This window comes from Echeneis naucrates, chromosome 8 (genome assembly GCF_900963305.1).
Source record: "Echeneis naucrates chromosome 8, fEcheNa1.1, whole genome shotgun sequence".
Taxonomy (NCBI): Eukaryota; Metazoa; Chordata; class Actinopteri; order Carangiformes; family Echeneidae; genus Echeneis; species Echeneis naucrates.
Genome location: NC_042518.1, coordinates 15,223,774 through 15,251,643, shown reverse-complemented (window position 1 = coordinate 15,251,643; position 27,870 = coordinate 15,223,774). Strand labels below are relative to the sequence as shown.

Below are 27,870 nucleotides of genomic sequence, written 5' to 3'. Positions count from 1 at the left end.
CCTTATTGTGTCCAGTATTCTACATAATGTGTATCCTGGTCTTGACAGTAATTAAGAGTATTCACTGAGCTGACCCACTGAAATCTCATCTGTTCACTCATAGTCAGAGCGTTTATAGAATATCTCCAGACCTTGTTCTACTGTCTTTCATTATTTTTAGGATCAAATAATGGCTTCATTGAAAGTGTGGAAGACTGTATCTAACTTGCACTTAATTCTTCAGACAGACACTTAAACATTTTATATTTATTATTATTATTATTTTCTAGATCTTAGTGTTAAGCCAGTAAAGAACTAACAGGTAAACTCCTAACAACAGCAACTGTAACATGCACCGATTATACAGTGTCAACATTTGCACATGTGGATTAAATTAAAAACAAAAACCTCCACAGGGGTTTTCAAAAACAGCTGTAGGGGGTGATCTGTCCTTCTGCTGCTTTGTATTGACTTTAGAAACATCAGTAACGAGCAGCCAATCTGGATCTGGATCTTGACCCAGATTAATCGGTTTGTTCTTTCCAACAATGAAATTCCATCCAAGTAATTTGACTTTAAGTGGGAAAACAGAGGGTGAAAAAAAAAAAAAAAAAACTCTGCCTGTTACTGAGAGTAGAAAAATAGAAACCCTTTTTAAGTTCAAAATTCATGTCTGAATTAATAACATTTTGCAAGTTCATTGACAGACTTGATTTGCTTCTCTCAATATGAAGCACTCTATATATTCTACAAACCTGAGAGAAAACAAACATCACCATTATGCAGATGGCACTTCATTCATTCATTCATTAGCTGAAAAGCACTTGTGCCTCATTACAGTTGGCTGTAGACGTCTGCTCTATTTGCCCACAGTGAAGGACTGCAGTCCTGTGATGGCTCTGCCCAGGATCAGTGCGTGGATGTCATGAGTACCTGCAGAGGAGACATTAAAGATCAAACAGGCTGGACAGCTTGAATACAAGAAAAAAAAAAAAAAAATATATATAATGAAATTAGAAATATTAGAAATGATTAGATTATTACATATAATCTTATTAAATCATTATATGTCCAAGTCTGATGTGGAGCTAAAGCCTAAGTTAACCCAGGGGCTTTACTGCTCCTCACCTTCGTAGGTGTTAACAGCTTCCAGATTCATGACGTGGCGGATGATGTGGTACTCATCGGCGATCCCATTTCCACCCAGCATGTCTCTGGCCTGCCTGGCAATGTCCAAAGCTTTACCACAGCTGTTCCTTTTCAGCATAGATATCATCTCTGGCGCTGCTCTGTTGAAGAAGCACAATATTTGTTTCAGTTTTCCATTAGGGCTGTCAGTTTTTGTGTGCTGTGGTAGATTACTGGCTGATGGGATTCAGATTTTTGTCAGAAGAGCTGACTATTATTGACATACTCGTGATTATTATAATAATTCTCAAAGTACACTGTTTTTCCTTTGAGCTGACAGAAAGAGCTCAGCTTTTCCTAATGCTTAGATGGATGGGCCCCATTATCATGTGACCTCCCATTTAATACACTTGAGGATGAAGTTACTTTTTCTCATCGATGAGGCGTCCGAGCTGCAGACACGACTGTAAGCCGATGGTGATCTCTGTTAGCATGTCGGCCATTTTCTTCTGCATCAGCTGATTCCTTGCTAGTGGCACACCAAATTGGATTCTGATTTTGAAAAGCAACATTATGTTATGTTCATATTGATGATCCAAACAATCAGCAATCAATGGATTGTACTGTAACATGTTTGGTAAAGTAAATAGTTTTATTTATTTATTAATGATGCAAGAGATCTGACCTGTCGAGCGTGTACTGACGAGCTGCGTGGAAACAGAACTCTGCCGCGCCCAGAGCTCCCCACGCAATACCGTAACGAGCGTTGTTCAGACAGCCAAAGGGACCCTGAAGACAACAAAAGGGATGAGATGAGCAACTCCTCCTGTGGGTTTCTTTTTTTTGGGGGGGGTGGGGGCTACAGTTTTAAGTTATTTCTGTTGTTTCACATTATGCTAAAACCCATTGGACCAATTGTACAGCTCCCTTTCATTGAAACATTGGCAATATGCAAGAAAAAAAGATGTGCAATAAACACTTTACTGCATCAGTAATATTAACTGCTTCACTTCACTCACCCCGAGACCAGAGACATTAGGCAGTAGGTTCTCTTCAGGAACCTCCACTTCGTCCATGAGGATCATACCAGTGGCAGAGGCTCTCAGGGAAAACTTTCCTTCGATTTTAGGTGTGGACAGGCCCTTCATGCCACGCTCCAGGATGAAGCCACGCACCTTCCCATCATCGCACTTGGCCCAAACCACAGCAATGTCTGCCACTGGAGAGTTGGTGATCCTGCAGATGGAAGTCAAAGGATAACTTATTGCACGGACAGCCGACACCATCAATATAATGTGTCTCAGTATAATGGTGGGAATTTGCTCACACCAGGCAGAATCCATCAGACCCTAACCCTATGTAGTGAAATCCAATGTCATATATCCTGTCATACAAAAATATATCAGGAAGTAAATTATGACAACTTTCATTTTAGAGGATTCTTTTGGGTTTTTTTTAAATAAAATTATAAAAAAGTACACAGCTCAAATAACTGCATGTGAGGTTTATACATAACCGTGAAAAACCCCGCCTTGTGGACAGCTACTTAGTAGCTGTAGCTGTAACGAAATTCTTAAAGGAAAAATCATGTCATCGAAAGAGACATAACATGTCATAAAGCAAGAGGGTACTAATGGTTGTTGCACTATGTACTCTTCAAATATTATTGTTATCAGTTATTCAAAACAAACCTGACCTCACAACGAGACACTTTATGTAACCAGTTTATTATTTTTCAGGTGATTACAACACACTGATACTTGATTCTGCCAGATTATGATTGAAATGGACTCTCACTGTTAATCTCCTTTCTGTTCTCTTTTGTTGATGCTGTGGTAATCTGTACACATCTCTGCTTTTATAGTAATATGTAATAAAAAAACAAATTTATAATTCTTATTGTCTTTTCTCAAAAAGCTATTCCAGGTTGGGAAAATATACAGTGATTATCAGAGCTGGATCACTGAAATTTCATTTTTACATCATTTTCTGTTCCAAATATAATCTATTTACTGAGTCATTTTCTACATATACAACAAATGACTCACCAGGTCTTTGAGCCAGTGAGACTGTAGGTGCGACTGGACGGATTGTATTTGGCTCTGGTTTCCATGCTGCCAGGGTCGCTACCATGGTTAGGCTCTGTTAATCCAAAGCAACCCAGGATCTCCCCACGAGCTGAGAAAGACACATTATAAACCACAAAAGCTGAGTGTTAACAGCTATCAATTGCTGACTGATAGTAAAATGTTGCTAGATAAATATGGATGTTCTCATCTCACCCAGTTTAGGGAGGTACTTCTGTTTCTGTTCTTCTGTGCCATAGGCATTAATGGGGTGCATTACCAATGACGACTGCACACTCATAACCGAGCGATAACCACTGTCCACTCGCTCTACTTCTCTGGCAATCAGGCCATAGGCAACGTAGCTGGTCCCAGCACAACCATAACCTATACATACACAATGGAGTCAAAAGGAAAAAGAAGAGTTAGAGACTGATCTGGAAAAAAAACATTACCAGATCCATTGTGTGATTGTAGTGTAGTTTATATTAAATATGTATGGCAGAAATATATGGTATACATAGGTACACAAACATATATGTGTAAATATAGCCACTGTAACGTATAGGCAGTGAATACGTACCGGTGTGCAAAGCACATTAGATGGATTCTGACTAACCTTTAATGGTTGGGCCCAAAACACCCATCTCTCCCATCTCTGACACAATTTCTCTGTGAAAGACTGAGTGAAAATGAAAGAGAAATGTCACATGTGGGGCAGATACAGGATATGCATTTCTTTATTTCAGCCAACGGCATGCTGCCAAACTAACAAACTGACGTATTGGAACAATGACTGATCTCAGTAATAGTAATTTGAATAAACAGTCATAGACGTGAACAAAAAAAAAAACTAAAATAAATAAACCAGGAGTGAATTAAAGGCACTGAGTTTCTCACCTTCATTCCTATTAGCCAGCAGTATGCGTGGCATGAGTTTCTCCTGGCAGTAGGTCCTGAAAGAGTCCCTGATCATGATCTCATCCTCTGTCAGCTGGCGCTCTAGGTCCAGGGCGTCACGCCAGTCGAACTGGACCTTTGCTGTCAAACATTTAAAATAGCAACAATTTGAAACCTTAAAAGCAGATTCTTGTTCTATGTTCCAGAAAGAGCTCAATTTATTTTGCCATTCTAAACTTTTATTTTTATTAGGTTTTTCAACACCAACATGCTTTAGGCTTCTGCTCAGCTTTCTCTGCATCTGTGGAAACACAAAGCAGAAAAAAATTTACATTTTATAAAAGAACTGTAAGGCATTAAGTTGCCACTGACTTTCTGTGTGATAAATGTGATCGAATACATGCAACAGTGATGGGAGTAGAAGTATAAAACACTGAATGTTTGTGGATGAAGGATCCACTCACCCCATCTGGCATGTGCTGCAGTTCCCTGTGCTCTGGAAGCCGAGATGATGGCACATCTCTGAGGGTTGACCAAGAGACGGCACACAGCGCCTCTCCATGCCATGGTGCAAATTTGCCTATTAAATGCAAACATTGCAGACAGCCGGTTAGGTAGAAGCTTGCAGTAAAAGTCCTCACTTCACTCACCCTAAAGGTGAGTAAAACTGATACCATAAACAAATCTTGTTATTCCGGTGTCCGGCCTGATGATCGATACAAACAAAGTCAACATGCAGAGTTTGTCGTGTGAGTTTTTGATTCCGAATTGGAAAACGCTGATGCTAACTTTAATGCCTTTCAGAAACGTAACAATACTGCTGTCAAGCGTTCATAAATTGGTTTAATCCTCGCAGACCCGTGTCAAACTCTCCCTTCGATATCTAATGATTCAACATGTCACAGCAGACAAGTTTTATCCCACAGTTCGAAGAGCAGGTATCCAGCCATGCTAGGCTAGGTCAGCTCAACTGTGGCGTTGCGTAAAGTCACTGTAGCTACAAGCTAACAGCGCTAGCCAGCAACATAAAGCTAATAACTGAAAAACACAGTTCCAGAATAATTATAATAGAGATGTTTAACGAAAGCTCTGTGTCGAAAAGAGCCATGGTGTATCAGCAAGGAGCATTTACCTGTCTAGATGTGGGACAACAACCCTTGTCCTGGTTTCCCTTCTGACACCGCAGTGACACGCAACGTCAAAACACAGGCTGACGTCATTACGTCAGAGCCATATTGAGAGTGGCAGTATCATTAAACCAGTGTTTGAACGGTGGACCATCGATCCTTGAAACAACTTGATACTCTTATCAGTATGGGGACAGCAACTGTAAAATGTGAGATTGAGATGTGGATGAACTCCTTGTTTTTGGCCGCTCCTCAACACTGAAGATGGCTGCCGTTTGCGGACACGGTCAGTGGGAAGGGCCCTGATTGGCTCGTTAGAGTGGGCGTGATGCCGGAGGAGCGGCCGTCTCCGCGTACGAGTGCCAATGCCACTGGGTAAGCTGACAGCCCCTTTTGAGTTGGTTTCATATTGATGTTAAATTAATCATATACCTACCAGGGGCTAAATTAACTAAGTGAACTGGGGATGTTTTTTTTTTATTTTTTTTTTTTTTTTTTTTTGGGGGGGGGGGGGTAAAGGTACACGTTCTGTATAGTAAATACCGAGGCATTTTACAGGAGTATGTTTCCAACAGCTATTTTACCAGGTACACATTAACTTATTCCACCTTTCCACCTGCACACAGTTTTTAAAGTACACAGTTTTGTACTTTATATTTTTTAGAGGAAATGTGTATACATTAACTTCAGACTTTTGGTGGTGGTGGTATGATATAATTCTTAAATAAAGGACCTGGACACTTCCATTACTGGTTGGTTTTATGTACTTCTCTTGCTGACAATTCACAATTTATACCCTGGAAATTTTCTTTTTTCATCTTACGAACCATTTTATGAAAATACACACAAGCAGCATACCTAAGCCTTCAAATTCAGGTGCACCTACACATTTCACAAAGATAACAAAATGTACATGTTTTCTTACTATATATACTATTATATTATATTAGTATGTCATAATTCCAACGCAATATCAATTTTACAATTTGACATGTGCAATTTCACTATACATACTGTTTTTACTGGATGTATTGTATTGTATTATATTGGCAAAGTTTCAGCTTACACACAAACACACCGACACACACACACACAAACAAATATATATAGATATAACAATTCAGGGTAAGAATGTCAATGCCCAATGGACGCAAATTATTGTTTTATCTCCACTAGCCTACATTTCTTAAACAGCACTATGACTAAATCACTAAAATGAAATCCTTCTATACCGCTACAGCATATTGTTTGGATAATCAAGGGGCATCGTGACAATTTGGTTATTCCTGCACTCTGCTCCCATATCATTGGTGGACAGTCTTAAAAAAGATTATAATTTAAGTAGAGAAGCCTGCAGTAACCGAATTTTCACTCTCAAATATGGGTCAAACCTTGAAAATCAAATTTTTAGATTCTCAGGCTAAAACTGTGTTCCTGCGGGAAGGGGAAAACCCTCGGAAACCCTCAGGATAATTTTTTTCTGCAGTTGGAAAAGTCCCTCCACGGCCAGTGAAGACATATTATTGTTGTTTTAGTAAGACTCAGATTTATTGAGTATAACTAACAGAAATAAAATGTCTTATTAATAACAATTATAATTCCTTCCCCCTCGTGCATATCATGAACACTGGGTCTTAACTATTAATGGTGCATCTTTAAATCGGGGTCTGTATTTTACTTTTCCTTAAGTGAAATGAGATGTTACACCTCCTCTGCAGCCAACTTGCAGCTGTCGTGACTCGGAGTGCAGAGTCGGATCAGGCAATGTTTGGTCTCTAAGTTGAATTATGAATGAATAGATTGCGTTTATAATTAATGCTGTCTTGCATTTCATCAGGCCGATAAAAAAAACAAATCTGCCATGCCTTTGTATTGCTGCTCTCGGAGCTGAAAAAGACGGATTCCCACTGCAAATGCCTAATGAGGGGGAACACACATGGTGTTGGTATTTTTGATGGATTGCTGTGATTGTGTCGGGCTCATTGTCGTGTTGGGGTGATTACTGTTAGATTGGAGGTAGTTGGGGAGGGGGGGCACTTTCAGTTAACGTTATTTGAAGCGACCACAGTCTCCAGAAATATAAGCTGCCGCCCTCACTCGATGACTGGTTGAACGACCAGTCAATCATAGAATCCCGCGTTTTCATTGGTCCGCTCCTCCTTCTGAGGAGTCCCCCCTTTAAACGTTAGCTGGGCAGTGAACATTTTGGAGGGGACTTGCTCGAAAGTGTCCCAAATTGACTGAAGCTCCGCTCGACCTCCTCCGTCAAGGCTCAAACTATGCTGTAGCGGACTCCGGTGAGCAGCTCTGGTCCAGAAGAAACACCCCGCAGTCATGGAACTGGAGGAGAAACAGAAATACGGTAATTACTTACAGCCCCAAACGGGCATGTTTGACTTGATTTGTCCCGGGATAGCCAGCAGTCAAGTTACTGTTAGCTAGTTTTGTTTTGTTTCAAAAAAGGAGAGAAAAAAAAACATGGTCTCTCCGGTTGATGGCAGCTTTTCTGATGTGTGTTGTTTCTTTTTTTTTTTTCGCCTGCTGCTGTCTCACGTTAGCTGCCGCCAGCGAACCACTTTCTCGGTTTCCTGCACTTCAGATTTTCATTATTAATTGTCTCCCCCCCCCCCCGCACTTACGGAGAGAAATGGGAAGTTTTGGGGGTATGTCTGATCTTGTCATGTCTGGATGGCCCGGGCTGAAGTGAGTCAGGCAGGTGTCCACGCTGCCTTGTGTATTGTCAGGGAGTTTAATGCCCCAGTTTGTCTGCTGCTTGTCCAGTTGCTGCCACATTCCTCAGGCAACAGGAGCTGAGCTGACGTCCAGCTATGTATAGAGCTTAGCTTATTGGAAAACACCTCAAACATGTGAGGGGGGGGGGCTCTTGAGATGTCTCCTGGTAGTGTTTAATGAGAGCTATGCAATGTTTCATGCACACTCTACATTTTGTTCAAAGTCCAGCCTCAGTACACTGTGTGTGTTCCCTGTGCTTTATCTTCAGCTCTGGTGTTGAATCTTTGTGGTTGTAATTGCTGCCTTCTTCCAGTACCCCTTATAAATGTGCTATAGAGGCACACCCTGTTGTATGCAGGTTGAGATATACTGCTTTTTCCTAAGCCATCTTTTCCTTTCAATCCAAGCCATAAATGATTCACATAATAGACACAGCATGTTTGGGCAGCATGCTCACTCCTGAAAGGATTTGCTTTGAATTAATAACGTTATCTTTTGAATACAATCGTAAGTTAGAGGATTTTTATTATTCATACTGTTCTACAGCCATATGAGGAACATTTTTAGCTTTTTGTAGGATGTTGACATCAGCTGAATTGCTTATCTATTTAGGATGGTGGGGTGCTGGAAATGATCTCAGCTGGCATTAAAGCTTGAGATGTGTACATCTTGGACAGGAGTCAGTGTATTGTGGTTCTATGATGTTTTTGCACAAGTAGAAATGAAAAACAACTCTTCCTCTTTGTGCTGACTCTCCTGATCAGGCTATAAGAGAGTGCTTTCCTCTTCTTCTCTGCACACACCTTTTTCCAGTCTGCCTGCCACATGATGGCTAATTGGCTACCATTACGAACCTTTCACAAAAGGCTGCAACAGTCTGGGTCTGTGCTTGTTTGTAATAACCAAAACACATAGAGGATTCAGACAGTTTGATACAAAGGAAAACAACAAATAGGTAGAATCAGAGGAGAGAGATAATTGCCTCGGATTCAGACATAATGATGGTGAATGGCTTCAAATTCACTTAAGAAATCACAGTGGTCTGATCCAAGAGCCTCTGGAAACACACTGTGCCACAAACATGTTAATATTTCTCAGTGTATGCCAAGACTCTAGGCAGATCAGCTAAAAAAAGGGAGACAAGGACACGTGTTATTATGCCATGGGGAGAGCATTTCAGAGTAAAATACAGGATCAGCCCAATTTCACATGTTGGAGTCATTTCAGACTAAGATATACAAAGTAACCTCAATGAAAGGATCTGCAGCCGCCATGCACCCATGCAACCTAGCCTTGGTGCCTGGTGGAGATTAGGTGTAATTATAAGCCAAATTTAGGAGTGAGGGTTGAAACCTGATCCTGAGCCTCTCTGACTGCTCTTTCATGTATGTTTAAGTATGTTGAAGTTACATTCACAGATTTACTTTTGCAGATTTAGTGAAGTTACAGTAATGGACAGTTTTTCCTCTCTACTACGAGTAAACGTATCTATCCCTACAGCTACTCGTTTCCACATAAATGCGCCTGATTATACCCAAGCACGATCATGTGACTCTGTTAACTGTCTAGCGCCCCTGCCAACAGGTCTGTCTGAAATACAAAGGCATGTTCAGAGTGGTCCCAGACTGGTTGGTTCCCTCTGGTTATTAAGGTCAGGGAAAACAGGTTTGGAGAAGAGATACAAATGCAGAGTGATTTGGCTCATGAAACAGGACCATCCCTAATGTCTTGTTACCTTGTTATCTATTGTGACCATGATTGTCCTCGAGTAGTCAGTAATCTATTTAGTAATAAATTTATCTTGGTTGATTTGAGTTTTTTAATGAAGAAAGTTTCTCAAACAGTAACAGGAAAGCAGCACATTATTTTGCCATTAGTTTCCAAAATGCTTAGTTTCCTAAATTGTTGTTGTTTATGTTTGCGAGCTGAGGGTATATAAACAGAGTAGCAGAATATCTAATCAAGCAGATATCACTGTGCTTGCATCCTGTTTTGCCATTGTCCACGAATAGTCTTTTCTAAATCTGTCCAATTCCAGTTAGAATTAGATCTTGGTTTCATCTGTGTGTAAGCTCCAGAAATAAACTGGCTGTACTACGAGAGATAAGGATATGAGAAGCTCATCATCAGTGGAAGCAGAAATTACACTATTGTGAGGTCACTGGTTTATGATAAGATCATATAGATTTCTGATTGATATTGTGAAGGAAACACAGTAACTGATCAAATTTAGGAAGATCCTTTTTTCTCAGATAAAATGTGTCTTAAAATTATATTGTGACGTTGTTAGATGTCCAATATTCTTATACGCTAGGAAGGAACAAAGAACGGCTGGCAGATATTAAAGGACCAATACCACAAATTTTGTACACAATTTTTTTTTTCAACATTTAAATGTGGATGCTGAAGAACTGCTCTGTTTTATATGCTTCATCTAGCGTTGTAAATAGATAACAACTTGGCCTTAAACAGTCCACACCCTCTTACTCTAATGAAAGACATGGAGGGCACCTTCTTCTGATGTTTGGGATTTTTTACTTAAACTGCATTTTCTTACTGCTGTTTTGCTGTAGCATATTTTATTATATTTTTTAATGATCAGGAATTTCAAGACAGAACTGGCCCTTGTAGTCATTCAATTTCATACCCATAATGCATTACAGGATTTCAAAAGCCCAAATAATTAACCACAAACACACACACCCACAGAAAAAAAAACTGTTGTCTTTAGACTACATGACAGTAACAGCTGGTTTGCTGAAGTAGCCAAGCAGGACAAAGTGCTTCACAGTACCAGTTTGTGAAAAGCAGAAATATCGTGTGAAACTTGAAGTGACTGTTTCCCACATCTAATATTTGTGCCCTCTGAAAAAGCTTAAAATAAAACATTATTTCAGTGTAATTCACTTTAGCTGTCTAGTGCTGTTGCTAGTATGCATTTAGGGACATGTGTATAAATATTTCAGCTTATCAAGGATGATATGACAGAGAAAGTAAGAAGTTTGGGAGGCACTGGGCTTCCTGAGATTTCCTTTTTAAATTTCTAAGCACTGCTTTCCCTCTAAGCACTGATGTTACTAATAATATTAACAAGGGCTCTCCTCTATTGAGAAGTCTCAATAAGCCATGGCAGTGTGACAGTGAGCTAGTATCAACAATACCAACATCCTGAAAAAGAAGCCATTAATTGAAATTTAGTGATCCTGCACTTTATTATTCACACCTGTGCTTATATTTGCCATAATATGCATTCTGTGAAAAAGGTCAACCTGGTGCCTGTATTTTTTACTTTTTTAATGTAATGTAATTGTCAATGTGAAGGTTAAACATACAGCACAAGGTAATCAGAGTGCACAACTACAACTTGTGTAAAAGATAGAATTAAAGTTTGAAAAAAAAGTACATGTCACTGAATACATATAACATAGTTTGTTTGTTTTTTTTTGATAAACAATAGAAAGGGCAGTAGCGTGAGAAAATAGAAGACTCAGAAAAGTCTAGACACAGAAGATGACGTACAAAAGTGAATAGTTTTCTTCCTTGTAGCCCAAAAGAGTTGACTTGAGCTGCTAATTTGCAGACACGTTAATGTGTTGGAATGTCATAGGGGTCAGGCACAATGTAGACTGGGTAGCAGAAAAAGGCGGGGACTTTCTGCAAGAGAAATGGTGGTATCACTGAAGTTTGACCAGCCTGCATGTGCTTTGTAGACTTGGAGAGCGCATACAAATGTGTCCCCTTAGATCCTCTATGGTCATGAGCTCTGGGAAGTGGGACTTAGAGTTGTGGTCTTAAAGTGGTCTTAAAAAGAAAGTCTTCAGATGTCAGCTGTCTTTCTTGAGATTTAATATGCTTTCATGAATGGACTCACACACAAATGACCACATGAACAGTCAGCGGGCGAGTGAGCAAAACTTACAATTCTTATAGGTTCTCAAAACAAATGTCTGACAAAGCTTCCCGTGGAAGTGCAGACAGAGTACGGAGTCTGCTCCGCCTTCTGGGCGCCTTCCTTTGGAGGCTTTCCGGACAGATCCAACTGGGAAGAGATCCAGACCTTGCTCGAGGAACCATATATCCATTCTAGCGTGGAAACGTTTTGGGGTCCTTCAGGAAGAACTAGAAAGCGCTGCTGTCCATGAGGGATGTCTTTAATCTCCTCGGTTTGCCTGCTACCAAAGTAGCAATCCCCACGAATACAAAACAAAATGGATGGATCAGATTTTGTTACTCTAGAAGTAGAGAGTGGTGATAGTGTGATGTTTTTGTGTTTTCATTTACCATCATTCCCTTTTCCAGCAGTTTTTAAATGACAATAAATACAGTTAGGCCCAGAAATATTTGGACAGTGGCACAATTTTCATGATTGGGCTCTGCATGCCACGACATTAGATTTGAAATGAAACTACTGAAATGTGATTGAAGTGCAGACCTTCAGGTTTAAGTCAAGGGTTTGAACAAAGATATCCTATGAAACATTTAGGAATTGCAACCATTTTTATACAAAGGCTCCTCTTTTCAGGGGCTCAAAAGTAATTGGACACACTAACATGACTAGAATAAAATGTATTTTTAATTCTTTGTTGAGAATCCTTTGCAGGCAATGACTGCCTGAAATCTGGGACCCACCAAGCGCTGGGTTTCCTCCTTTGTGATGCTTTGCCAGGCCTTTACTGCAGCTGTCTTCACTTGTTGCTTGTGGGTCTTTTTGCCTCAAGTTTTGTCTTAAGCAAGTGAAATGCACGCTCAACCAGTTTGAATTCTGGTGATTGACTCGGCCATTGTAGAATATTCCACTTCTTTGTTTAAAAAAAGCTCCTGTCTTCTGTCACATCCTCAATAAACACTAGTGACCCAGTGCCACTGGAAGCCATGCACGCCCATGCCGACACACTGCCTCCACCATGTTTTACAGAACATGTGGTGTGCTTTGGATCATGAGCCGTTCCAAGCCTTCTCCATGTTTTCTTCTTTCCATCATTCTGGTACAGGTTGATCTTAGTTCCATTGGATTTCTTCAGATGTTTTTTGGCCAAGTCTAATCTAACCTTTCTAATTTTGAGGCGGATTAATGGTTTGCACCTTGTGGTGGGCCCTCTGTATTTGGTCTCACAAAGTCTTCTCTTTGCACCTTCTCTTCTCTGATGCACCTACTTCCTGGAGAGCATTCTTCACTTGGCTGGATGTTGTGAAGGGGTTTTTCTTCACCATGGAAAGGATCCTGCGATCATCCACCACTGTTGTCTCCCGTGAACATCCAGGCCTTTGAGTTCCCAAGCTTACCAGTACACTCTTTGTTTTTCCTCAGAATGTACCAAACTGTTGATTTGGCCACTCCTAACATTTCCGCTATCTCTCTTATGGATTTCTTCTTTTCAAAGCCTAAGAATGGTGTGTTTCAGTTCCATTGAGAGCTCCAATTTTGATGTGAATGCCCTCAAATTAAAGGTGGGAGTCTGCACTTTAGGCCCATATTGATTATATAACTGCATCTTGAATATGTTTTGGGAAGCAGGTAAAAAAAAAAACAAAAAAAAACTTGTGTCACTGTCCAAATATTTCTGGGCCTAACTGTAGATGCATTAATGGTCTACTTACCATTATAGAAATGCACAAAACAAATGCAGATGTCTGAAATGAGTCCCGATGTAAACCCCCTGTTAGAGAGATAGAATGGCATTTCATAATTAAATCAAAGCACTTACACATCTAGCAAATGTCATTTGTATTTGCAATGATTTTAGTGAAAGCTCAATGGCTGTGTGGTTGCACAATGGCGGTTCATTAAATTAGATAAGATCACATGGAAAGGGTTTAACAGCATACAAGTGTTGCTGACTGCCACCAAAGAAAAATAATTGTTTAATAAATCATTTGACCTTTAGTTTAAAAGTTTCACCTTGTTTAATTAGCTATCTGCCAGTATGAGGAAAATCTAATTACAGTTTAATTCCACTGGATTGTTTTTAACTAGTAGTGTCTGTGAAAGGACAAGGAAGTAAGAATTATTGTGGTGATTCTTTATCGGTTGTGTGTCATGTTACTGTCAACAATTAAAACTGAAATTCCAGCCTCTGAGTCAGTGTCACTCTCAGTGAAAAAGCCTCTTGTATATAAAATTCGCAATAACACCAGCGCTCTTAATGGGATTCCCAGTATGCAGGAACATTGGTCTGGAGACAAGAATAAGAGGAATGGAAACATTGACTCATTCCAGATGAATTTTGTGTTTCTGTCAGCATCTGTGGAACCCAATTTTTGGCATTTCCTCAATCTGTGGACTCTTTGTTGGGACTGTGAACATACTCTGATTGCCTTTGGCTGTTCAGGACAGAATAGTGAGTGAGTGGAAAACAGAGACTGGAAAGATTTTTTTATTCGTTTACTGTGTCAGTGCAATTCTGCCTTGTACCCACAAGGTGGGAGAAAACACTGAGAGGAAGAGATTTGACTGGATCCCGAATGAGCGGCTCTATGAAGTTTTATCTTATCCACCATCATGAAATTCTGGTTTTGTTTTGTTTTGTTTTTTATCTTGAACCGTACTTTAATTTAATCTAGATGTTTGTATTTGTAGCCAAAAATATCCTGCACAGCTGAATGTAATCATACCTCCACAGCAGTGACATGAAACACCACTGGAGGCAGAATTCCTGCTTGTTTTCTACAAACACATGTTTTCAATAACATTTAAACAGCTTTTCCTCCTCATCCCCAATAACAGGCCCCGCCCTCTCTTTCCCAGACCACTTCTCTTTAACTCCTCCAGATGAGTTCTTGGCTGTTTTGGTCTGATGTCTGATCTGAGACAGAAACAAAGTGGAAATTCTGGCAGAAAGAGGTGTTTTGAAAGTGGGAGGGAATAGAGGGAGATACACAGGTGGAGCGCAGATTGGCAAAACAGGTAGTTCTTTCCAGATAAAGCCAGAAAAGGAGAAGTCTGAGGTGAGGTGGAGCAGTGGTGGCTTCCTGGCGCTCACAGCTATTCAGGGACAGGTTGGACTGGTTTCTCCTCCACAATACCTTTGTCTCTGCCACTCTTGCTCATTTAAACCAGCAGTGAGAGGGAGGAAGACGTGAATAGAAACAAGGACTGTGGGAACTGGAAAAGGGTTCTCTGTACGTTTCAGAATTTGACTTGGCGGAATTTGAAGATGGCTGAGGATGGAGAGTATTATGGAAAGCATGGTAACTGCTCTTTTTGTTTTAATTCATCATTCATTTGCCTCTTATTTCATTCTGTGTACACCCGAGGGCTTTTTAAATGCTTCAACAGTTCTTGGTTAATCTTAATTGTGATTTTTAGTGCTTAAAAGTGTTTCTGTGTGATTGAGTGTGTAAATAGTGAGTGAAACTGGAGCAGTGGTATCAGCATGTCAGCACTGCAGGGAGGGAAAGGGTGTGTGTGTTTGTGTGGAACCTGCTGCTGCCGGTAGCATTTGTTCTGATTGTACAGGTGTGTTAGCATGCCGAGGTTATTTATCAGTATTTTCCTTGTCCAAATATTACTGCGCTGTGTGTAGAAAATCACTTTGCAAGCACATTATTTCTTTCAAAACTGAACATGTCCTCAATTAAGCCTCTCTGTGCTAAGCTACAGCCACACTGATGTTACTTACTTGTCAAAAGTAGCACTTCTTATTGACAATAGTGGCATCACATTATATGTTTGAAACACAATGCCAATGCTCTTTACTGTAAAACAGAAAGCTGTGACCCCAGAGCTCCTCTGGTAAATGCCTGCTGCAGCATTATCCTCCATGACCACATACATAATTAATATGCAGAGATGCCACAGAGAATATCATGCTCCTGTATAAGTGTCAGTGCTACATGGTATACATGCACATGTACATGCTGAGGTTACTGATGTTAAGAATCAGCCCTGTAGTCAAAATGTTTGTTCTTTTGAATATCAAAACATTCCCTTTGTGTTGAAGTTGTAGATGGGCAGCCTGCTAATCTTTGACTTCTGATTTGGGGGTTTCTGTTTGCCCTTCTACTTTAATATGCCTTTCAAATTTGCAAGATGAATTTGCTTGGATAACAGTCAGTCAGTTTTATGCTTCTGACATACTGACCTCAGATGACCTGCAGCAAACTTAACTGTACACCTGAGTCTGCATTACTGATCTGGACTGGCAGAACATGTGGTAACAGGACCAGACATTGACTCTAATTTATCAAAAAAGTAATTAATGCTCAGGAGTGATAGTACCAACCTAGAGCAATGAATACAATTTAACCAACAGAAACTATTATGTTTTTTGCTTAAATTTCAACTTTTAATCTCTTGAAACATTTGAATATTTCCTGAATTTTCAATATAGCATTATTGGTTTGTTAAAAGTAAATGTACTGTTAACTTCAGAGCTTTACACCCCCTCTAGCGGCTGTGTAAGTACAGTTAGTTCATCATTTCAAATGCATTTTCCCTTCTTAGTCACCAGGGAGGAATTAGTCACCAGGCGTGTCTTTCTGGAGGGGAAAGTAATCTGACAGAAGAATGAGAGGAAAAGGGATTGGGTGGGGTCTGGTGTGGGGTCGTATCGCTTATTAACCTCAAATCCACTCTTAAGTTTTAAGAACTGTCTGTTTTCAAGGTGCATCTCTGCTTTCATAGCATAATGTTTTGTTTGCAGTTCATAGGACCTCTCACCAAGCCAATTTTCAGTAGTCACACTGCTCACTGAGTGATAAATGTACTTCTTTATTTAAAATAGGAGAGCCAAGGAAGTATGACCCAACCTTCAAGGGCCCAATCCAGAACAGGTGAGATAGGCTTTTTTTTAAGCCCTGGCTTTTATAGTGTGCAAATGACTACAGAGTTAATTTCAGCCCCTTTATGCTGCCATTTTTAGGGGCTGTACAGACATTGTGTGCTGCATCCTCTTCGTTCTTGCCTTACTGGGTTATATTGCAGTGGGAATACTTGGTAAGAAAGCAGCACTGTGCTTTGTACAACACAAGCTTAAACCTGCCTAAGAACAACTTTGTAACATTTACTTTCTCTGCTACCAGCCTGGTCTCAGGGTGACCCCAGAAAGGTGATCTATCCCACAGACAGCCGAGGCCAGTTCTGTGGGCAGGCGGGCACTGAACTTGAGTGAGTTGTTTTCCAAGTATAAATGTAATTATTCCAGTCAGCCAGCTGGATTTTATTTTATACATTGAAAGCACACACATAGTTTGAGCTTCAGTGTAAGTGCATCCAAACATTAATATGTTCTTCACCATCTTACAGTCACCCAGTATTTCAGCCATCCTGACCCTGTCAGAGCAGATGGAAAGTGTAAGACATCATCATCCTACTCAAGAAACTGTTTAAAATAGCAGTTATCTTAAGATAGAATACAATTTACCAACTATCTTTTCTAAAAATTTGCTATCAAATACAATCTCTGATATCAGCCCATGTTAAGGTTAAGACAATCTTCCATGTCTGTATATTCAATTATAACCAAATGTCATCATCAGCCTGTGGATATCCTCAGCATATCCATTAACAATAGCTAAACTTCATCCTGACATTATATTACATTATACATTACAACATTACATTATAAATATAAATATATATCTATCTCTCTCCCCCCATCTCCTTTTAGGGTGGTCAAAAAGTAATAACAAATTAACTTTTTCTGTAATTTTTCTTTTTTCCCCCAAACTTATACACTTTGAACAGGAAGAAGCCACTGTTGTTCTACTTCAACATCATGAAGTGTGCCAGCCCCATGGTGCTGCTGGAGTTTCAGTGTCCGACCACACAGGTGTGAATTCCACCCATCTGCCATCATGTACACTGTGGCCCACCTTGATGCCATGGAGCAACTGTCCACAGTCTGTGCATTTATGTAACTCATCAACTAACTCCAGTCTGCATACCAGTATAAAAGTGGGACACATTTACAGCTAGTTGTAATTTTTGGCAGCAGTGAACAGCTCCATTTTATGTGTACATTGCACTGTGGGGAAAATGGTGTCCATCAACAGTCACATGCGGGCTGTTTTGAGTATCCTTATTTGCATACACAACATGCTCATTCTGCAGTATGAAATTAGGTCACTGCAATTGCTTTTGTTTGCTTCCTCTTTCACCATGACCATATTGTTGGCCATTTTCTCTGCTGCTTTTTGTATCTAAAATTAGCACCACTGAGTTCTCCTTCTCCTGCGTTTGTAACTGTATCTTCCTGTAAATGTTGCTTTCCTTTTAGATGTGTGTGGAGAAGTGCCCTGAAAAGTTCATGACATTACTCAAAGCATATACCAACAAAAATGACTTTGAGTACTACAAGAAATTTTGCAAGGAAGGCGTGACTAATACAATGGTGAGTTTTAAGACGCATGCTTTGGTGCTTTTTTCTAATGTCAGTCTGCATTTCACCAGTTATTCTGATTGTCCAAAGCTTTTCATACCTGTTTTGAACATACTGTATTTCAGGGTGCACCAGAGATCCTTCGGTTAGGTCTCTGTCCTGCCATGCTGACACCCAGCAAACCCTGTATGTTGAATTTTGCAGTATGAATCACTTAAAATACCTTACTAATACAGGATAGTGTATCTCATTTTGCCTGCATCCAGAGCACCTGTGCAGAGAGAACATTCTGGCACATAAAAAGACTTTACTCTTAATTTCTTGTGTTCTTGTGCAGTCACTCGCAGGTGTTTCCCAGCTTTGGGCCAAAAAGGGAAGGTGATAACTGTGGGAAACATCTCTAGCTTTGATGATGGGTACGGAAACATGAGGGATGCCAAGGATCTCGTGGATGGAGTCAAGTTAGTACACTGCTGAAAATATTGTCAATATTTAATATTTGTCATAGCTTGTCCTGTCCCGGCCTGCCACATTAAATTGTACACATATTTGGATAAACACATAGACATCTCCCCACAGGAATGCCACTGTGGTTATTGAGGCTCGGCAAGTGGTCATGAAAATCTTTGAGGATTACACCCAGTCCTGGTACTGGATTCTCATGTGAGACACTAATCTGTTCCTTTTTCACTTTGATCTTGTGTGTGTCATAGTATGGGCATCAATTGTTTTCACTGCTCACTCTCACTCTTTGCTCTCCCTGCAGAGGATTGGTTATTGCCATGGTCACCAGCCTGCTGTTTATCATTCTCCTGCGCTACCTAGCAGGGATCATGGTCTGGGTCATGATCGTCTTGGTGATACTGGTTATAGGATATGGTAAGCGTCATTGTCTTTGTCATTCTCACTTCAAATTAGTTGAATACTTGACGTGCCTCTACCTGAAAACAGGTTTAACACAACATGAACTCTGAAGTGACGATATATGAGATGGGTTGTCCGTTTTAGAAAAAGTGATAACTATTATTTCAATAAAATCTGTGCCTGTTCTTTCAGAGTTAGTATGCAGTATTGCCATAAAATAACAATTGTGTAGAAAACAGAATACAGATGTTTTATAGGGGCTTCCCTGTGGCGCAGCATTTAGGATGCATATCAAAAACAGAAGTCGCTGCTGAATTCCCTTGACTATATCAACTGCCTAAAGTATAGTTAAGTGAAATGAACATGCTGATACAATACTTGTACTTGAACTACAAAGATGGTGGCACAGGGTTTTTGGAAGTATTTAGTAAAAGAGAGAACACACAGCATCGTTAAAGCCTTCTCAGCTTTGTTTTTAGCTTTGAATTCAGGAGGCACCTTCAATGTGTTGTGAAAGCGAAGATCCTATGATTCACCATGGTAAATGATAAACAAAGGACAGGGACTCCATTGTAATCTAGTGGAGATATGTGGACTATTTGCATCTGTCATTTATATATCAACAAGCTGCTAAAGAGCCAGTGTATTTAGACAATATTCTTTGCAGTCGATAAAGTACTCCAAGTGCATGATAACCCATGTTATCATACACAGAGCCAGTAGTAATGAACTTTACTCATTTTGAATAGATGTTTGATTAGAACTGTAATTTTTTTTTTTTTTGGACATCTGCTTTAACATTGTCTTAGTTTAACAGTGAAAGTTGTAACTATTCTTATACATTATCATGAAAACAGTTTTTGCTGCGTTTAGTCTGGTTTTACATCTGCAGATGTACTTATCTCACTTACCCAGTAATATCTAACCACATCTAATCTCCAACCTCTATAATAACAATGTTTCATCAGTGTCTGCTCAGGTCTTAGAGTATTCATCGAGTCAGCAGACATCAAGACATGTGAAACAAATGCTTGGTGCAGGACAACAATACAAGTTGAGAGCCGGTTTATCTGTGAGCGCAGTCTTATGATGAGAACTTCTGTTTACTGAAATCCACCATCTGATGATAGTTATCAACAAAGAAATTAATCTTGAAAAAGCAGCCAGTGAGCAGGTTAAACTGCACAGACGCTGTTTCCTGGGACAGATGCCTCGTTTCTTTTCCTATCTTGATGCTATATTCCTGAAATTTCTTGCCAATTTACATTCTTGACAAGTTTAGGGATGTGAATGTGTGTGTGTTTGTTTTTGTTTTTTTTGTCATCAAATTTAAATGTATGTTTTGCATTCCCTTCTTTGTTTCTGCTTTGTTGTTCACTGATTGAGTTTTCTCTCTAACAAAAACCAAAATTAAAAGGACAATTCCTTCTCATGTGATGTCAGGTATTTTCCACTGCTACATGGAGTATGCTGCCCTAAAGGGAGAGCCAGGTGCTAATGTGACCATACAGCAGCTGGGCTTCCAGACAGACCTCTCTGTCTACCTGCAGATCAGACAGACCTGGCTGGCCTTCAGTCAGTAAACAGCACATTGTCCATATGATTATATACGGCAACATGTCGCTGTAGGACAACAACCCTTGTGACCTCTCCCTCAACTGCCTTTCTCCTTTAGTGATCATCCTAGCCATTGTGGATGTTGTCATCATCCTACTGCTCATCTTCCTCAGGAAAAGGATTCTCATTGCTGTTGCTCTCATCAAAGAAGCCAGCAGGTCAGACGTCACATTAAAGAGATGTGAAAACAGATCAATGTAGTTGAGATGCTAACTTGTTCCGACTGAAGTGTTGGGTTAATGATACAGACACAGGTGAAGTAATGGAAATATAACCCAAAGTGAAGACGGTTTATCTCTTTTTGACCTTGTTTAATGGCCAGTGATGCTGTTGTGTTTTACAGAGCCATTGGGCATGTGATGTGTTCCCTTTTCTTCCCACTGTTCACGTTTGTCCTCCTGGCTATAGTTATTGCCTACTGGGCAGTGACTGCTGTGTATCCTTTCAACTTTACTCTGTCAATATCATGACTTCATGTGAACTGTAGTCAAAAACCCAGCAGTTACAGATAAATCATCATTCATGCGTTCGTTCATTCATCATCTACCGCTTATCTGTTTCTGGGTTGTGGGGGTTGCTGGCGCCAATCCCAGCTCACATTGGGCAAAGACGGGGTACAACCTGGACAGGTCACCAGTCCATCATAGGGCCAACACACAGAGACCAACAACCACTCACACTCAGACCTATAGAGAATATATACATTTAATTTTTTTCCCCTACTTTGAATCTGAGGGTTTCTGCAAATTTTCCATAGTTTGACAGAATTTGCAAATACATTTTGTAACATAATTATATTATTTTATTTTGTAACAGAATTATTAAAAACAACTGACAGCTCTCTCTGAATTTAAAAATGAAGAAATCATCCAGTTCATTTTAAATTGCAGTCAGATAGGTTGATAAAATGAACTGTGGAGAAAAGGGTTAAATCCTATTGATGACTCAGACCTGACTTTCTGTCTTAATGGTACAAATACTTATTAATAGTTAATGTGCAAGAGCATTGTGAGGCTGTGTTTAACTGTTCTGTAATCCTCCAATCAATAGCTGAATTCTGAAACCCATGTAGACAGTCCAAATGGACTGTGTGGACTTGATGAGTTTTGATTTGGACAGGCCTAAATACATATGGCCTGTACTGAACAGGCTTTTTGGGTTTGCAAGTACAGTGAATTCCAGATGTTTAAGTTTTTATGGTGAGAATTTGCTTTAAAAGCAGTCATAAACATCGGCTGAAGCTCTGATTACAGAACAGGTCACCCATCAATAGTGCATACTACATAGCACATGTAAGCTTGTTTGAAAAGCATCACAAAGGTAATGTGAGTGTGTAGATTATATTGAATGGACTCCTAAAGATTACAATCCTTGACGGAACCAATTAGTTTCTTGTCTACCTCGAATGAGCCTGTCTACAAGGTTTTTAATGAGACATTGTGTGAACACTCAAGGAAGCTTTGTGACCCAGCTGTGAGTTGATATTTAAACATTTTACATCTTAATCACTCATCCTCAAATGTGTGTTTCTGCCATCAAAGTTCTCTCTGTATCACCTGTATCCATGCTCAGAACTATACGACCAGTCTAATGAAAGCGCAGTGCCCGGACTCCGAGTGCCTTTTTGCCTTCTACGGAGGAGAGACAGTTTATCACAAATACCTGATCGGGCTGCAGTTCTACAATGTCTTCCTCTTCTTCTGGTGTGCCAACTTTGTCATTGGTCTGGGACAGATGACTCTGGCTGGAGCCTTCGCCTCATACTACTGGGCCTTTGTCAAGCCAGATGACATGCCTGCCTTCCCAGTGTTTTCTTCTCTAGGGAGATCTCTCAGGTGTGTCTGGATGACATTTTGTTAAATTTGACCATTTGATTTTGAGAAGTCGTCTCATTGTGATTTATTTTCATGTGTGAGAGAGGGAGATAATGTTTCAACTCCCTCTGACCCTTGGTTCAGGTATCATACAGGAAGTCTGGCATTTGGGTCCCTCATTCTCTCCATAATTCAGATCATCAGGGTTCTGCTCGAGTATCTGGACCACAAGCTGAAAGGTTTGTTACTTTAGTTGATTACACTATTCCACAGATGTCTACACAAAAGCACTATCCTTAGTTTGTAAAGTTCACAGACCAGAATCATACAATAACCTTTGGTCAAGGCAGCTCTGCATGTGTGTATGGTTTATGCTTATGTGGACATTACAAATAATGCAGATAAAGATGTCAGCGGTGGAAAGAATACTAGTATGATTGCTCAGTTTTCATCTCTATTTTACTGTTTCTATTGCGTGTTTTGGAGAACCTGGAACACCTCACTTTGGTTTTTGTTGAATGCTCACTGATCTGTCCGTCATGGACTCATCAACAGGAGCTAAGAATAAGTTTGCAAAGTTCCTGCTGTGCTGTCTGAAGTGCTGCTTCTGGTGTCTGGAGAAGTTCATCAAGTTCCTCAACAGGAATGCCTACATCATGGTGCGTGCATGGTTGTTGTTGTTTTTTTATTTTTTTTTGTTTGTTTTCTGTGAACACAGTCCTGGCATCATTTCAGGCAGACTGCGTTTGAATGTCTGGTTGTAATGAATGAATTTGGCCTCTAGGTGGCAATTTATGGCAAAAACTTTTGCACCTCAGCCAGAGATGCCTTCTTCCTCCTCATGAGGAACATGATCAGGTGAGGGTTAATGCTGTGATTTTTGCACAAAACTGCTTTGAAGATTTATTTATTGGAATATTTAAAATGGTCGTTTATGGTTGGATAATTGATGTTTTTCATCCCCCAGGGTGGCTGTTTTGGATAAAGTGACAGATTTCCTCTTGTTTTTGGGAAAGCTGCTCATAGTTGGTTTAGTGGGTGAGTCTGTTTATTATAACCTAGCCTTATCTCCACTACTTCAAAACCTCATTCTACAAACCTCTATTGTGTCTTTTTCTTCCACCGAAGATAACATGCCAAGTAGCTAACCCCGGTCCATTTCCTCACTTTCTTATAGCAACTCAGTAGTGCTCAACTCAAAATAACTATTATAGGCAATTACACAGGAGTTACAAGTGATAAAGGTCCTGGCAGCTATTTACCACTAAATGTATGCATTGTTTGAGTTTTCTCTGGTCTCACTTCATCAGGGGTCTTTGCCTTCTTCTTCTTCTCTGGGAGAGTGAAGGCCTTTGAGAATACAGCTCCCCATCTCCACTACTACTGGGTACCCATCCTGGTGAGTCTGACAGCCTTTTTGTTCAGAGCATGCCAAAACTGGAGTTTAATTCTGCTTTCCTTGTCTCTTTTGTCATTCAGTGAAATATTCAGCATATATATGTTTTAATATGTTTCTGGTAACTTCTCCAGACCGTGGTGATTGGCTCGTACCTCATTGCCCATGGATTCTTCAGTGTGTATGCGATGTGTGTGGACACATTGTTCCTCTGTTTCTGTGAGTAGCACCTTCTTTGCTGTTTTGACATCAATCTAAGACTTAAATACTGTCTATTTGAGAAACAGATGGGCTTCACACATAAGAAACAAGCATTGCTAATATTGCTTCAAGAAAAAGGATGTGGCAAAGTGTTAAGTTTAATCAGCTGAATCAAAGCTTTCCTCACCTCATGATTTGTTTTTTGTTTTTTTTCTGGTGTTGGGCTCTTACTAATTCTAAATTGCATGAAAATTGCGTGCTAAAATTACTTCACCATTTCAAAATAACAGTATGTTAACAAAAATTCCTGCTTCTTGGTGTTAAACTTTAATTTTTACAATCTGAAATGCTTGTGGGTGCCTATGCTTGCTTGCTATTTGACTTTTTTTTTTTCTTTCTTTCTTTTTTTTTTTTCTCTATCTTCCTTTTCTCATTTACCACAATTCACTATCTCCCCTACCTCCTGGCTCTTTCTTTACTAATTTTCTGTTCCATACATTAACAAATACCCGCACGCACACACACACACACACACACACACACACACACACACAAATACAAAAAGGTGAAGACCTGGAGCGCAATGATGGTTCCGCCTCAAGGCCTTATTACATGTCTTCGAGTCTTCATGAGATTCTGTGGAAAAACAAGGCTGAGGATCCGGCTTCTGCTACTCTACAACAAGACGATGAAGACCCCCAAATGAATCAACACGAGACTAAAGAGGAAGACGCATGCTAGAGAGGAAGTGTTCCGTAGGAAAGACACTCAAGATTTATCAACGAGTTATGAGCACTTAACTGCTGTAGTTCAAGACTGTCTTGAAACATAATAGTAAGGAGCTGGTACTTTGTTGTTGCCCATTGGAAAATTCTCTTTTGCACTTAATCCACCCGTCTCACTGAGGCAGATTGTGGTGCCACTGTAGGACACAATGCCTTAAAGTGGCCGGGATTTAGTGTTCAGCTTCACTTAAAAGCTCTGGGCTACAGACCTCCCCCTTTGTTCACTGCTGAGGGAAATGTGGGAAGTAAATTGTTAGGGATTTATTTTGTTAACTGACCATTCACTAAATCCCACTTTCATACAGCTATTATCCATTAATAGCTTACCAATCATATCTTGACACTGTAACAGTATCCAAACTGGGTCTCCTGAGAATTTGGACTGTGATTTACTTTGTGGAAGCTGCCAAAATTTACAAAACATATGAACAGAAGTTGCAGTGATGGGCTTAGCTATGAGTTTTCTCTACAAGATGATTAGCAAGTCCCACTAACTAGCTTAATACCTAGAGTAGTAACCCAGCATTACTTCCAAAGCCAAGCTATATTGACACTTCATTTTGTGAACTTGTGTTAGTGATAAGCACATTGCTTGACGTATTCTCCTCCCCATAAGGAAGCTGACTGGATGCTGTCAGAGTTTAGGACTAAGGTTAGCAGCTCTGCCCTGCTCTTTATTAGATTTAGGAAGGTTTATAGTGTAGCCTCGTTCTTGTCCTCTGCCTTCCCATGTTGCACTACATGTAAAACATTTTTCTCTGAACAAAAATCACCAGTCATGACTCGCATATAACATTGTATAATTGTAACACATAGAAGGTAGGTGAGCAAAGCAGCCGAACAAATATTTCAGGAAAACCATAGTGTGCATATTTAACATTGTTTTATTGGGTTTTCAGTTTGAAAACAGGACAGATGGAAATATTAAACTAACCAGGAGGGAGATTTTTAACAGACTCAATGTGCTAATATTAGCCTCAATAGTGAGGTATAGTTGAGAAAATTGCCTTTCAACTGTTTTTGTTGTTTGACCTAAGTTGCTTTTGTCTACCTGTGTCCAAAGTGAAGTGGGCTTCCAGTTTGAAAACTGCACAGGAGGTTTTAGAGATAAATACAATCCCAGCTATAGTAATGAGCTGCCAATGGTGCTGTGCTTGGATGGAAAGCCTGTATCGGGGCCTAGTGAGTGGTCAGTTGAACAAGATTGTTCCCAGGACTGAGCACTTTAAAATGTGCACAGAAATACTACATGTAATTTGCTGCATGATGAATATGAATATCTTTCTCCTGTTGACAGCCAGGTGTTAGTTCATCTTTGAATTACACGGTGCTTGCGATGACTGTAGTTGGTTTATGGTAATCTTCAATGTCATGGAAAATCTGCTTCACCTAATATCTTGACCTTACTCTGATGGATTACTCTGAGGTAAACTGACATTTCATTTTAGCTGTTCCTCTCACTGCCACTGGCCAGTTGAAACTTGAAGCCATTTATGTGCCTAATTTAGTGTTGATGTTGGTCTGTTTGCACCTATGACTTAAAATGTTAAGGGTTCCCAAACTGTTTACAGTTAATGATCAGAACCACATGATCATCAATACTGCTTCTTTACTATGCTGTACTATTGATGCACTTTAATTTCTGTCAGCACAAAGCCATAGCAGATTTGTATTTGTATGAATGAATACTGGTGGTTTTCATTTAGATAGTTGTTTTTGTAGTTTCTTAAGTTGAAGTTTTTACTGTAAAACCGTTGTGTTTTGCTATTCTCTTTGCGTTCGATAAATTTTTTTCAAAGCGATATGTTCCTGGTAGAGCGGTTGCTACAATAAACAGTATTTGAAGTGACAAGTTTTCACTGTAAAACAGAATTGGAACTCTTTAAATAGATGCATGTTGTTAATTGAAAAATTAAAGGTATTTGCCATTTTCTACAGAAGTTGAATTTGTCACTGGTGTATATTGAATACTGCTTGTTGAGTTTGAGCCTTATTTAAGAGTAGTTGGTTTCAAAAAATGAAGTTGCCCTTAATGCTATTTTTATTTAATCTTCTTCCAGTGGAGGATCTTGAGAGAAATGATGGCAGTCCAGAGAGGCCCTACTTGATGCCTGAGAACCTCCGCAAAGTCCTAAATAAGAAGAACAAGTCCGAGCCGGCTCAGTGAAGCACATTTTCTAAGGGGGGCCTTTGTGATGCCAGACTGTGGACTCAGACTGACTCTGGTTGGACCAGCAGGAGAAACTGGTCTGGACTACAGGTGACAATCAGAAGGTTCAGCCAACGACTTTTATTTCTGCCAAGTGTGTCAGTGACTTCAGTCCAACATGTGTCTTTCCCTCAAGGACTAAGAAAAGGTTCACATTCCCTCACATCTGTTTCTTCGGATTGAGAAACTCTGGTTTTTCATGTTCACAATTCTCCGCTTCAGTTCCAGTTCTTCATTAATTTTACTATTTTTGAGTTTTTTTTTTTTTTTTTTTTTTTTAGTCAAAATATTTTGAAGAATGTTGTAAATTATTTAAAGTCATTTAATCCGCATGGTTTTATTCTTTGAGTTTTACATGAAGGTGGACACAAGTACAGTAAGGTGAATCTGTCAAAGTTTTAAATGTCCTTTAATCACAGATTTTTATTTTTATTATTTTTATTTTTTTTTTTCAATGTGTGCTCTTATGTAATGTTTGAATTTATAATTAATCTTATGTTACCAAAGATATTAAACTGCTGGTAAGGCATATTCTGGTCAAGGCCTTTTTTACCTGCTAAACTCCATAAATATCCTGTGGTGCAGCTCCATATCAACAATGATATGGAGAGATACATATACAAAGTTTATATTGTTATTTGTGTACAGTACTTGATTATCCTTCAGTGGTTATATCATGTGTGGAGTTGAGATTGTCTCTGAAATAAATCATAGTTTTGTACATATTTGCGA

The 27,870-nt window shown here is 39.7% G+C and overlaps 2 protein-coding genes across 6 annotated transcripts; one reads left to right on the top strand and one right to left on the bottom strand.

The window, feature by feature from the left end:
* Window positions 1-234: 234 nt before the first annotated feature.
* gcdhb (glutaryl-CoA dehydrogenase b) lies at window positions 235-5,350 on the bottom strand. Its single transcript, XM_029508317.1, has 12 exons — window positions 5,206-5,350; window positions 4,538-4,653; window positions 4,342-4,374; window positions 4,074-4,214; window positions 3,793-3,855; window positions 3,390-3,560; window positions 3,156-3,285; window positions 2,127-2,343; window positions 1,793-1,896; window positions 1,534-1,659; window positions 1,108-1,268; window positions 235-912 (listed from the first exon to the last, which is right to left on the bottom strand). Exons 2-12 carry the CDS (start codon window positions 4,638-4,640, stop codon window positions 839-841), a joined length of 1,323 nt encoding a protein of 440 aa, XP_029364177.1. The 5' UTR covers window positions 4,641-4,653; window positions 5,206-5,350; the 3' UTR covers window positions 235-838.
* A 2,050-nt stretch (window positions 5,351-7,400) lies between these two features.
* LOC115047392 (choline transporter-like protein 2) lies at window positions 7,401-27,667 on the top strand. Of its 5 annotated transcripts, none has more exons than XM_029508296.1 (22): window positions 7,401-7,562; window positions 16,657-16,705; window positions 16,795-16,868; window positions 16,955-17,039; window positions 17,619-17,703; window positions 18,151-18,249; window positions 18,378-18,438; window positions 18,590-18,713; window positions 18,832-18,915; window positions 19,019-19,131; window positions 20,560-20,691; window positions 20,792-20,891; window positions 21,077-21,169; window positions 22,122-22,206; window positions 22,306-22,568; window positions 22,692-22,786; window positions 23,103-23,206; window positions 23,332-23,405; window positions 23,515-23,585; window positions 23,858-23,946; window positions 24,078-24,162; window positions 26,990-27,667. In XM_029508296.1, exons 1-22 carry the CDS (start codon window positions 7,535-7,537, stop codon window positions 27,094-27,096), a joined length of 2,100 nt encoding a protein of 699 aa, XP_029364156.1. In that variant the 5' UTR covers window positions 7,401-7,534; the 3' UTR covers window positions 27,097-27,667. The 5 variants fall into 5 exon arrangements, with proteins under 5 accessions (XP_029364156.1, XP_029364153.1, XP_029364155.1 ...); XM_029508293.1 differs by lacking the exon at window positions 26,990-27,667 and adding an exon at window positions 24,710-26,975 and having other exon boundaries at window positions 18,151-18,264; XM_029508295.1 differs by having other exon boundaries at window positions 7,402-7,562; window positions 18,151-18,264.
* Window positions 27,668-27,870: the final 203 nt, after the last annotated feature.

What these genes read in the sequence shown, in the direction of transcription:
- gcdhb (XM_029508317.1), bottom strand. Translation starts at nt 4,640, where the DNA reads ATGGCATGGAGAGGCGCTGTGTGCCGTCTCTTGGTCAACCCTCAGAGA. An exon ending in GAAGTACCTCCCTAAACTGG is followed by an intron (nt 3,286 to 3,389) that starts GTGAGATGAGAA and finishes TGTCTTTCTCAG; the next exon opens with CTCGTGGGGAGATCCTGGGT. An exon ending in AGCTGTTAACACCTACGAAG is followed by an intron (nt 913 to 1,107) that starts GTGAGGAGCAGT and finishes TCTCCTCTGCAG; the next exon opens with GTACTCATGACATCCACGCA.
- LOC115047392 (XM_029508292.1), top strand. Translation starts at nt 15,088, where the DNA reads ATGGCTGAGGATGGAGAGTATTATGGAAAGCATG. An exon ending in AAGGGCCCAATCCAGAACAG is followed by an intron (nt 16,706 to 16,794) that starts GTGAGATAGGCT and finishes TGCCATTTTTAG; the next exon opens with GGGCTGTACAGACATTGTGT. An exon ending in AAGGCGTGACTAATACAATG is followed by an intron (nt 18,265 to 18,377) that starts GTGAGTTTTAAG and finishes ACTGTATTTCAG; the next exon opens with GGTGCACCAGAGATCCTTCG.